The sequence below is a fragment of the Ammospiza caudacuta genome, chromosome 1, assembly GCF_027887145.1.
Source record: "Ammospiza caudacuta isolate bAmmCau1 chromosome 1, bAmmCau1.pri, whole genome shotgun sequence".
Lineage (NCBI taxonomy): Eukaryota > Metazoa > Chordata > Aves > Passeriformes > Passerellidae > Ammospiza > Ammospiza caudacuta.
Genome location: NC_080593.1, coordinates 123,037,437 through 123,050,124, shown reverse-complemented (window position 1 = coordinate 123,050,124; position 12,688 = coordinate 123,037,437). Strand labels below are relative to the sequence as shown.

The 12,688-nt window shown below is 38.7% G+C and overlaps 1 protein-coding gene across 4 annotated transcripts in view; it reads left to right on the top strand.

The window, feature by feature from the left end:
- Positions 1 to 12,688, top strand: part of STAU2 (staufen double-stranded RNA binding protein 2) — a 171,142-nt gene that overhangs the window by 27,865 nt on the left and 130,589 nt on the right. For all 4 annotated transcript variants that reach the window (XM_058813148.1, XM_058813131.1, XM_058813123.1 and 1 more), the window contains one exon: positions 113 to 248. In XM_058813148.1, the coding sequence (XP_058669131.1) occupies positions 113 to 248 (136 nt within the window). The remainder of the gene's footprint in view (positions 1 to 112; positions 249 to 12,688) is intronic.

Below are 12,688 nucleotides of genomic sequence, written 5' to 3'. Positions count from 1 at the left end.
TTAAGAATAAAAAAAAATATGGTGTAGGTCTCTCTTTGTAGCTCAGTCCTGCTTGTGTGTTTTTCAATATTTCTGGTTTAAGCACCTTACTCACAGTGGGGTTTTTTTGCAGGCAGTATAACACCAACTGTGGAGCTGAATGGTCTGGCAATGAAGAGAGGAGAGCCTGCCATCTACAGGCCATTAGATCCAAAGCCAATCCCCAATTACAGAGCAAATTATAATTTCCGGGGCATGTACAATCAGAGGTTTGGACTCTTTCTGTTTTTTAAATATTTTTTTAATGTCCTAAATCTTCATTAAGTTTCTAGGTTATTTCAGAGTAAAAGAAAACTAAACATTTTGTTAAGGAGAATCTGCAGTCTTATTAAGAAATATGCATAATTACCTCCTAAAAGAGACAGGAGCCCTAAGGTCAACACAAAGAATAAAGATGTGTAAAAGTGAATTTTATTTTTTTTATGTGCATTAAAAAGCACATTAAACAGCCATGGTAGTGAGGAGGCAGAGCATTAACTTCAGAGAAAGGTTTTGCTTTTCTTTGCTGTCATGTCATGTGATTAGAATCTGTTGCATCAAAGATGGAGCAATTTTTTCTTAGAAATTGAATATAAAATTGGAAGGACTGCGTTTTGATAATTAGTTTGAAACCATTCTCAAGTTACTAGTGTTTTAGCCATTCTTCTTGGTCAGCTATCTCAGTTCCTTAATCCTCAATGTATAGTTAGGAAAAATCGTTTATTTCGCAGTTTAAAAAGCTATATTCAGAAACATGTCAATTTTTAATCTGAAAAACTTTCTCTGAGATAGGTTTTTCCTCATTTTTCCATATTTGTCCCCAGAGGAACTATATTAAATCAGGTCTTTTGAAGCTCCAAAAGTGAGACAAAATATGATCTGTAATATGAAAAATATGATCTGTAATATAAAAGACCAAACCAAAACATGTCAGAAATGTTTTATCAGTGGAAAATGTTACCTTTTTAATAAAGCTTGACTTGATGGATTTCATGTTCATTTTTATACATCTCATAATTGTCAAATGGCTTGAGGTTATGAACTCTGAAGGAGTGTTTTGGTTCAAAATTATTCTTCATTAGAAACTGAATTTATTGCAATGTTGAAAAATTAAGGAGTTTAAAAAAAAGCAGCATTTCAGAATTGTCTAACGAAAATATTTCAATTTACTTAATTCTATTTTACATTTCCCCAAATCATGATAATTTGGTAAGTGTAGGGTTTTAACACTTCATTCTGAATTAGATTTTTTATTGTTTTTTTTTTTAAATTTGCTTGGCTGGTGGGTTGTGTTGTTTTATAACAGCAATACTTAGAATTATAGAAGACAAAAAAAACCCCCAAAATAACCTGGAAGAAACTCTTTAATTATTCTGTGGAACAGTGCCTGGTTTTTGTATCACTTGTCTTATATTTCTAGTCACTTCTGACCTGTGTCTCTGCTTACATCCATCATGGTTTAAAAAGCTAATTATGGTGTCTGAAATGAGTTTAGTTAATATTTAGAAATCCTTCATTTATTTGAATTGCTTTTATAGTGAGATTAGCTTGACTAGCAGATATAATGCTGTACTGGAAAAAATGAAAGCTAGTTAAATGCATGAAATCTGGAATTCTGGAATCTGAACTTAATTATGGAAAGGTATTGGTGGAAATAGAATGTCAAAACACTCAGCAGTTGATGACTCTTAATATTTCTTTTCATAGAAAATGATTAGTGTGTCTAGCTCAATTTATAAGTTTGCTTCTTTGAAAACTTTCTTTCATGAGAGCTATGTTTTGGTGTTAGGGTAAAATGATACATGAAGGTTATTTTTCTGGGCACATTAGGTAGCCAAGGCCACTTGATTTTTCTGATCACAAAACAAACAGGCTAGGTGGGACAGAAGGCCACAATCTGTGCTTGCTTTTTCATTGTGCTTATTTGAGTGCAGTTACCCATGCAGAATAGCTAATAATACTGTGGTTAGTAAATTGAATAATAACTAATAATATTTACTAGGTAGTAAATAACTGGACATACCTGTCTATCTGCATGAACACATACCTGCTGTGCACATGCCATGTATGCACATGAATGCCAGAGGAAAGAGGAAGCAGAAAAATGATCTGTGTAGTACTGTTGATGGACTACTATGCTAGAAATAATTGTTCATTGCCTTGTTTTGCATAGGGAGGTGCTGGCTCTTTATGATCACAATAAGAAAGGCATTTAGACTTTGTAAGGTGTCATTTAAGTGCTGTTTGTTAGACCTGCTGGTTTAAGAAACAAGTATTACAGATAATCTTCTATGCCTTCTATACCTTGGGCCCTGAGTGGTGTGGCATTGAATCAGGACTGTTCCCCACGGGCTCCACAGCATGCAAACCTGAGCCTTAGCAGAGATTAACCCCTCTTGGTCATTCACACTTTTTCAGGACTTGCTTACAAGGGGACAACCCTGTCAGGAATAGTCAGGAACGATGGTCTTGTGAAAATGTTGTGCTGTGCTGTCAGATAAAAGGCAGGACCATGCAGGTGGTACCGAGGGGGAGCTGCCCAGGGGCCCATCTCTTGCCACAGGTCTGTCCTGTGGCCAGGGGATTTGAGCAGCACAGCCCTGTCCTGTGAGCCATGCTGGGCACGGGCCCTGCAGCTCAGCACAGCCCCCATGGCTCAGCCTGGCTGTGCTGTGGGCACTGGCTGTGATGGGCACGATCCTGCACCTCTCCAGTCAGCATGGCTTGGCACCTCCTACTCACCCCCTCCACAGGCAAGCCTGGAGACACAGTCTGCATTGTTTATAATAGCCAGTGAAGTCTGAAATATGAAGCATATGATGCAGCACTGTATTATGTTCCTGTGGTATAATATGGTACATTTATTTTCTTTTACTGCCACATTGTATTTAGCATTCATTTGCTGATTTTTGGGAATTGGGTAGTGGAATAGAAGTACTGTTGGACTACCCAAGTAAATGCAGACTATACAGACAGTTAAAAACAGGATTTGAGAATTAATGTAGATAATATGCTGTGTCTGCATTCCCTTTGCTGATCTCTGTTTAAAGAAATGTGCTTTTTGAATAGGTGAAGATACGAAGATTAGGAGATTGCATTAGGGAAACTCTGGTACTGGCAAGACTAATGTCTTGAGGAAAAAATAGATTATTAAGTTCATTCTAGGGCATATCTCTATACCAGTAAAGTCTAGGGTTTCAAGTGGCACAAAAGATCCTTTTCAGTATCTCATGGAAGTGTGATCTGAGAGTTGCAATTCGTATGCAAAGTTGATGGCTAGATTCCCTGTCAGGCTAAGGTGATTTATGTCAAAGTAGCAGTGATTCCTCCCCTTCATTTGTCCCTAGCCTTTGGGGCCCTGAATATTTCCTGCCTCCAGCACTGGAAATTGAGCTGCTTGAAAATTAATCAAGTTTTGGGGGGAGAGGAAAGCAGAAGTTACTCCTCGACTTACAGCTATACTTAGACATCATCTTTTGTAGTCACAGGAGCTTGTGCCTTCATGAGAGAGGGGCAGGGTGTTTGGAAAGTCAGGGCAACTTAGGTTGATTTAAGTGTGTGAAGGACTACTCTCTTCACGTGCTGTGGAGCATATTTATATGGGCAGTATGTTGCACAGAGGATGATGAAGCGGGTTTGTAAGGGGCCAACATCCATTGGCAAGGTCTGAAGCTGATGGTGTAAATTTATAGTAAAGGTGATAGCTATGTGATAGATCTGTCCTTTTCATAGGGAGAAGGACAGCAAACAAGTGAGAGGAAAAAGGGAAGGTTTTCCTACTGGTTAGTGTGGAAGGCAAGTGATGAGATGTCTCAAATGAGCATCCTTCCACAGGTGTTCTCTTCAATGCAACAAATGTTCTCAGTAACACTTTCCCATAGTAACTCTGTGGTTTTTGTCAGGACATGCTCTAGCTACCTGTTGCTTACAGTGCTGGTAGTGCTGCACCAGGGTAGGTGTTGGGTACTGGCTGTTTCTAGAGCTTTGTGCATGCAAAACTCAGCATGGCAGAGAGCAAGACATTTAAGGCTGTGTTAAGGTCTTAGCCTTGTCTCTTCCTGTGCTAAATTAGGAGGTGCAAGGCAAGTCAGTGCCCCTCTTAGGGTAGCTAAGCAGATAAAACACAGTCCAGCTTGGAACTGGATGAGATATTAATGTTTTCATGCTTACTCTTCACTCAAGATAGTGAATGCAGTACTGCTAACTTGTTAAGAGCATTGGGCCATTGCCATTATACTGTATATTGTGACAGGCTGATGAAGTCTGTGTGAGGCTGAGCTGAATCATGTGAAATTACCAGCTTAGGTCTCTGGTAGCTTGGGTATCTGTATGTGTTGGGTATCTGTTCATTTATTTCACAGTGTAGATAACAACTTGGAGTCTTCTCTGGATTTTCTTTATTGAGGTAAAATCCATGCAAGTTTGGTAAAAGAAAGTTTGACGGCCTCTGAAAAGACAGAGCTTTTAAAAAAGTTGTCAACCCTGAATCCAGCCATGTTAAACAACTTCTTATTTAACAAAGGTTTCTGTATTCCTAACAGAGATTATAATAGAGGAAAATACTCTTTTGGCACTCAAAATTTACCAGTTATATACAACCAATTTAAAAGCTCACAGTTTAGAATTTCAAGCAATTTTGCAACAAAAGCACACTAAGGCCTTCCAGTTCAAACACTATATGTTACAGAAAAGCTAAAAATGGTGAAGATTTAATTTTTAGGGCTTCTTTAAGAGTTTTCCAGGCTGGCTCAGGGGAAGGAGGTGCTGATGCTTTCAGGGCTGTGTTGCTAACTGATGTAGCTTGCGTGTTTGTCAGCACAGCATTTGGCATGAGTCAGGAGAACTGGCACGCTGCTCAGCACAGCCCAGGCCTTGAGACAGCGGGTCAGGTTTGAAAACTATTGGCAGAGCTGAGGACAAAACATGTGCTACATGTGCTTTCATATCTGTAGCCAGTGCTAGAACCCATACTCCCTCACATCTCTGGCTAAAATGCAATTGGCTTAAACCATGTAAAAAAGAATTAAAAACATGGCTGTTTAAATGAGAGCAGTTCAAGAAGAAAATAAGGTATCAATTCTGACTACAGGGTTGTCCAACTTGCCTTGTTACCATTGAATGCTGGTTTTATTTTTTTCTTCAGTTAGAAGAGTCATTCCTGAAGTTTAGTTGTCCTGCAGTACTTTCAATTATAAAATGTCTGTAAGTGACAGAAGAAATTGTATCTTACAGACTTACTTTAACAAAGAGTTTTCAGCCAAGAAATAAAACCACTAGAAACTGAACAGCAGCTTTTGATGTTTTAGTTTGGAAAGTAATGTTAAAGAGATCATAAAACCCAAACCGTGTGTTTTGGGAGAATTCAGAAGTTGTTTTCTTAATATATAAAATTCCTTAATATGTGTCTCACCACAATCTAGAGAGCTTGAAAAATCTATATATATAGAAAAAGAGGTTTAAAAATTAAAACCACTTGTGAAATATAGGAACAAAGGGATTACAAAACAATGACAAGCTAAAGAACGGAAATAAAGTAATTAAAGCAGTTTCTTGCTTGGTTTTAAGGAATCTGGATGGTGTGATAGCTCTGCAAGCATGTCACGCAAAGTGGTGGTGTTCCTAGGATAAACTACAGCTTCTGTGCACTTGGACAGTTTCTGCTGCACTGAGCCTTCATCTTGGTCTTTGTAGGGTTGCTTCTTCCTGCATATGTTGTGTACTGTGGACTAAAGAGAGGACTATCCCCTTTCTCCTCAGAGCATGGGGGAGTGCACAAACCATTCCCCATCTTCTCTTTTTTCATAGCTCTGCCATTCTGAGCACATTTTTCTTTGATGTTAATTAGTGCTTCTTTACAGTGCCATTTGCAAGACCAAACTCAGAAAAATAAAGCACCAGCATGTCCTTCCCTCTTGTGGAGCCAGCTACTCTGCCTGGTCACAAAGCACAGACTATCACCCTACCTGGGCTTGTAGTTCCTACCTGCCAGGTACTCAGTTGCTGCATGGAACTGTAGACTTCTCTGCTCCTGAAGTGATATATATCAGCCCTGTGGACCAGTGCCTAAATACTGAACAAGCACTTTAAAAATGAGGGATAATGAAAGAAAGCTTGAGGGCTGGTCTTTGGCCAACTAGATCTGCAGCTGCTAGCTTCATAATGGACTAACATGTTATTCAATCTAATGATCAAAGAGAGAGCAGACTGTGTGATTATTGGATAAATTACTAAAATTGTCAAGTCATATTGATAAAAGATTGTATGGTGAAAGAATGGAATAAAATGAAGAGTTTGTTTCTTTTATGAATGCTGACCTAAAGATTTAATATGTGCATCGAAGGGAAAATATTTGAGAGAAGTGTTACTTGACATGAGTGCTTAGTAATGCAGTCTAAATCCTCACCCAACTTCATTTGTTTCACAAAAGTTACATAGTCCTGTGAGGGGGAAAAAAAGGAAAATCTAGCCAGAAGAACAGCTGTGGAAGCCAAATTTGAAGTGCGTGGGTTGCAATGCAGGAGACAATGTAAAAATCTATTGATATTAGCATCTCCAAAACTACACCTACACTAATACAACCCAGTTATCTAATTTACAGAAAGAGAATGAGGTCTGAAATTTTCATGACCTTTAGATGTTCTCCTGTGCTGCTTGAGCACCCTGTTTACCTTGTAGCAAAAGATAGCTCTCTGCATGGAGAGCCTCATCTGTTTGAAGCACAAATATTCCAGTGCATAACATAAAAGGCAGTTGGATCGGAAAGACTTCTATCTCTTATTGATTAGATCAGCCAGCAGCCTGGAAAATGTAAAATTCAGATTAGTCCAGGCAGTCTTTTTGTTACTCTAGGCACATGATTAGCCTAATATCTGTTGCTGAGTTCCCATTATTGAGGTTTTATGTTGGAGCTTGTTGCAACAGAGGAGGGTTTTATGCACAGCTGTGTGTAAAGCAGATTTTTTTCCCAAGCAAAAATGCTGTGGCAGATGTGGGACACTAAGCTGCCTGAACATAGGTCTCTAGTGCTGCTTGAGACATTGCAGGGTGTGTGAGACATCCACATTGTACCAATGGATTTAGCAGAAGACCTGGAGGAGACCTTTACTGGAGTGGCAGCGGAAGGTCAGGCAGAAGGTCAGGAAGGTCAGATACCCCAGAGCATTTCAAATGGCCCTGTGTAGCAAAGTTTAGGCAATTGACAGAATCCCTAAAAGTGATGTTCAGTCATAGTAGTGTTTCATATAATCCACTAGGACTCCAGCTATTTGTGAGAAACTTTTCTGTTTCATGGGTCAGTCCTGTGTCACATCATGTGGATGTTTTAGGTACATGACTGCATCTCAGGTTCTACTGTGTGTTTGAGTTCAGTCAGCTAGGTGCAGTTGGTGCAGTTCTTTAGGGTGCTGGTAGGATTTGGATCCAAGCTCAGATGCCTTTCAAATAGTCTCTGCCTGTGCATTAGAGAGTCTCAGTCTCCCTTTATAACCAGTGGAAGGATTAGGCAGAACAATTCCTAGTCCAGAATGCTGTTTGTCATGCCTTAAGCTAGATTGTCTATGTTTTGTATGGATCTCTCCAGAGCTTCACTTTTATAGCAACTTAGTGTCTACACATTAACTAAATACCTAAATTTAGGCATCTGAATGTAAGGCTGAATCCTGCTCTGAGAAATAATCCTAAGAATGTTGATTTGCAATAATTTTATGAGTGCTATTGTGGGAGTAATTCGACTGTCGCAGTGGAAGGACTGAAAAAAAGACAAAAATCTCTCCCCAGAGAGAAGTGGGAGAGAAAAGTATTAAAAGAACAAACTCTTTAGGGACATATCTGGGTAACAGCAGTTTTGAGGAGAGGCAGGCATGCAAGCACGGAATTGCTTTTGATTGAATAAAGTGCTGCCTTGCTGCAAGAAGCTGTTTGGCTGTGGAGACCAGTGCCCTTGTTCCCCACGTGAAGTGAACCCTCACTCCTGGAGCTTGTTGTGTTGAACTGATCACAGCAAACAAATCTCTTGGTTTGTGGGGGAGCAGTGTGGGGTGCCAGAGGGATTTTTACTTTGCTACAGTTGTCAGCTTCAGACCTTAGCCATAGAGTACAACATTCTTCCCCCAAAGAAGCCAGAGTCAGAGGTGCTTGCCTGTATTTCCATTCAATGTTGCAAAATTCTGTCCTTAAAATTTGTATTTTAAGGCTTGAGAGATGTGATGATAAAAATGTTTACTGACTGACTTTGCAACAACTCCTCTCTACATTCCTCACCCTGCTCTCAGGAGTTTGGGAAAAAAACCTTGGAAGAAATATTAAAAACTACTTGGAAATAGAAATTAAAAGTTTTTTAAAAATAGGTTATATCTCTTTAAATATGCTGTTATTTAATTCTGAACAACAGATATCAATTTCAAAGGATTAAAACGGATGGAAATAAACAATAGTCCAAAGAATAATGCAAGTGATTGTTCAGATTTAATTATTCAGCTGGAAATAGCTGATTTAGACCATTAGATGGCAGCATGAATTTGTGCAAGAATTTCTCAGCAAAAGCACTCTCAAAAAAGTTGCCTTTTTCTATTCTGAAGCTTTTCATGACTTTAAAATGTCATAATTCCAGCACAAATCAATTAAATCCAGGTTTTCTGCAAGGCTTTGTCTCATAATTTTGTTCAAGTTTTCCTCTTCTATAATAATTGAGGCTCAAATGCAGTAGCTTCAATGGCAGTTTTCCTTTTTTATGTAAATCTAGTGCAAGTAAAGGATGCCAGTTTGCCAGCAGTGACAATTAAGTGTTTGGTTTATCTGCACAAAGCATGAATTCTGCATTTCATCACATTAATTCATTCCTCAGGCCTGCCCTAAAGACATTTCCTTAAAGATAAGGCAACAACTTGGCCACTAAACCTGCAGTCTATTTGTACTAAAGAAGCTTTCAGATTATTTGAACATCTATTTGCTTGTAAGGGACTGAGATTGCCAGCTGATACTTAATTCAGTTGTGTACATTACCAGTTGAGATAGGATTCAGATCATATCTTAAAGCAAAGCCTTGTACATCACGCTTTTATTTCCCCTACTAGTGCATTGGCATTATGGTGTAATAATCCAGTCACAGACTTTGAAATTAATTCTTTATGTTCATCTTCTGCATGCTACATTTCACTTCCCCTGGCCTGTTTGTTCCCACTAGTTGCCTGCCTCCCACACAGACATATTGTTACAAGAAAAGTGTTGAGTACAGCTGTGCTAAGATTTTTCTTTGCTAGTATCTGTTTCTAGGAAAGGAAAAGGGAGAAAGTCAGTCCATTTCCTGTTGGTTTAAAACAGCAGAAACATCTGTTTGTCTTAAGATAGTTTTCCCAAAAGAACAGTGGCAAGGGAGCTTGCAGGTGATGAGCTTTGCCATTGCCAGTAGCTATCAGTTTAGACAATAGTGATTATATGGTTGGCTTAAAACAAAATAAGATTCCTTAAGTGGCAGAGGATATTTATTCCTGCAGTAAAATTTTTGACAGCTAATGTTTAATTTTTACAATGTTTTAAATCTTAAAAATACAGAGTATCTGGGATCAGAAAACCCAGATTCTGCTATGGAATCTACAGTTTCCACTAAATTCTGTCCAAGATTGATTTTTCTGCAGTCCCCTCACCCTGCACAATGCACACAAAATGGGGTTGGGTGAGGTCTCCTGGCACAGGGTGTGTGTAATCCTTCCGACAAATGCATCCTGTCACTGCCATCCACTGCATTAATGGCTACATTTAACCTCGAAGGGATCAATAACATATATACTCTTAAGTGTATTTACAACATTACGCTGACAGCTGTTAGAATAATGTTATGTAGGCTAAAAATCAAGGTGACAGAATAGAGAGCAAGGTTTGAGGTTAGTGTTCCAAGTACAGTGTCTCTTCATTCTCCAAGTCAATGCACTTACCTGGTATCATTAAAATCTTTTTAACCTTAAATGTAGAGCATTCTAGATGCTTCATTGCTCTTTGTGCCTATAATGTGATGCATCAAGCATGGCGTTTTACAGTATTGCAGCATTCTAAACACTCTTTGCTCAAGATGAAGTAGTTTTGTCAGTGACCTCTTGGCCCTATTTGTAAAGGAGCTCTTAATCCCTAGTGCTTCAATTTTTTCTTAATTAGTATTTTTATTCATTTTCTTTCAGGATATAGTGACATTCCCAGACCACTTGCTTTCTTGCTCTATCTGCTAAGAGGGCTGCCCTTGCCTTCTGTGGTCCTTGGCTCATGTTTTGACTAATTCTCCTGAAGCTTCTTCAGTGCACAGTGTTCTTTATTTTGGGTCTTTAACTTCCTCAGATTTTTCTCTGGTCTGGAGGAAATATATCTGGCTCCAGATGTGTCTCCCAAGTTTCAGATGTGATTTTTCGTGTTCTTACAGAGGCTGAAAACATAAAGAAGGGTAATACAATCCTTATCTTTGGTTTCCTAATGTTTGTCTTTCAACACTGCCCTTCCACCTGAGAGACTTCCTGTAAACCTTCTGATCCAAAGATCCTCAGAGCCAACAGTCTGCCCTAGCACCTTGTGAATCGCTTCAGTCTGTTGGCTTTGCAACTCACTGGGTGTTCTTTCTCTAGCCTGCCTTTAACACAGACAACTTTACTTTCAGGATATGGACAGAAGACTAGTCTGGTTGGTATGTATGAAAACAAGCACTGATTCAGAATGCTCCTCCAGGAGCAGGGATATTTTGGGTGTGTTTGTTCTTTCCACACAGTTAGCTTTTTATTCACCCTTATCTTGTTCCTGTACTTCTGCAGAACTAAGAGTATTTCAGATGGGACGCCTGTGAGATAGTGAGTTCAAGGAAACAAGCTTGTGTGGCCTCCTTTCTTCTTATGGCCTTTCTGCTGTGTCCAGAGCCTGAATATTGGTTACCAGTAAATATATTCTCTTTCCTTTGCCTGCTTGTTTTGGTAATGACAGAGGTGAACTGCTCTTAGAGCTCAAACTTTATTTTGAGAGGTTGCCATAATTTTCCTGAGGGAAGCAAGCAGAAAGGCTAGTAGCTAATTTTTTTAACAGCTTATAACTCTGTAAGATCTGACTGGAGTTGTAGTCTATCCCTACAAGGTCTTTGTCACTTTTGAAATGAAAGTTCTGCCACAGAATGAGGAAGTATTAAATATTGTGAAGGAAGTTTTTAAAGATTCTTTTGGAACAGAATATGTGCAGTCTGAAGGCAGAACTTTTCACCAGCAATCACTGTGTTATAGTTTCTCTTCACATCTTGTCTATTATATTGATTTTGGTGGGTGCTTGTGGTCTGTGAAAGAAAAATACAGTCAACATCTCTTCTGAAATGCCAGTTCACAGGATCTTCCAAAGATCTCCATGTCTTTATAGGGTATTTTAAAGAAGAATGCCAGTTTAAGTTGGTTTTTACCATCACAGAAAGGATAGGTGCACTCACAGGTGCTCATCAGGTACTTTGGCACTAAAATTTGTTTGGCTGAAATGTTTTACTAAAATGGGGCTGAATCCCTCAGTGTTATGATTAAAAGGGAAATAATCTCTGGACAAAAACCAGCCCAATGTAGCTTTGAGGTTCTGTTCCACGACAGAGGAGAATGTGGAATCTAATCACATTATTTATTTAGATTCAAGTGTGACACTAGTGTCAGGGAAACAGAAATGAGAATTCTCAAGGAGGTGGACATCAGCAGCAGAGCCTTGGTTCCCTTCAGTAAAGGTAATCTCTATGCTGACCTTGTTTAGCTAAGTCAAACATTGTAATAACCATTGTACTAACCATTTCATGTGCTATGAGGAATTTCTTTACAAAAAGAGTTGTCAAGCAATAGAACAGGCTGTCCAGGGAAGTGCTTCAGTCACCACTGCAGGAGGGATTTAATTTCACTTCATGAAATGGTTTAGTGGTGTACTTGTTAGTGCTGGGTTAATGGTTGAAATCAATTGTCTTAGAGGTCTTTTCCAACCTAAATAATTCTATTATTCCATTTTAACAGTCTTTGGTATCTCTGTCCTTCAAGACTTCTTTTGAGTTCCTCTTTTCTACAATACAATTCCACCCCATTTTGTAAACTTTTCTTGTGTTTCCTACCTTTTAGAAAGTCTGTAGCTTTGTATTTTAGTGTACTGATCTAATGTGATCTACTTTTTTTTTCTTTGTTAATATTCAGTACTAAATTTTATTCACTGGACCAACTGAGATCAGTCATTGTGCTTTGGTGACCACTACTGTGGTAGTCTCGTTGCATTATGTATGCATTTTTATTAGCAGTGACTTGCTATTTTCTTGTCAGTCACTGGTGTAAATCCATTAAAAGATTGAAAAATAATATTTAATAATAAAAAAGAATATTAAAGGATATTATGTCTTCTTCCCTAGGAAATCTGCACTTTTAATGCTTTTCAGTAGAAAGGAATCTAAGCACTGAAAAGCTTCACCAATAATTTTTGGTTTCTCACCTTTTGGCTCTTTACAATCTTCTCTATGGTTAATTAAGAGACACCTTCCTTTCCCCTTCCAGGTGGAGATAAATCCTCCTTCTTAAGGCCATCCACTTTTTTGTCAGCATTCTGATATGATGCGCAGGGCAATTCTCGCTTTGCAATTGACCAAGCTCTCTCACATTTCTTTGCAAGTCTGATGGCACAGAGGAGAAGATTTCTGGATAGA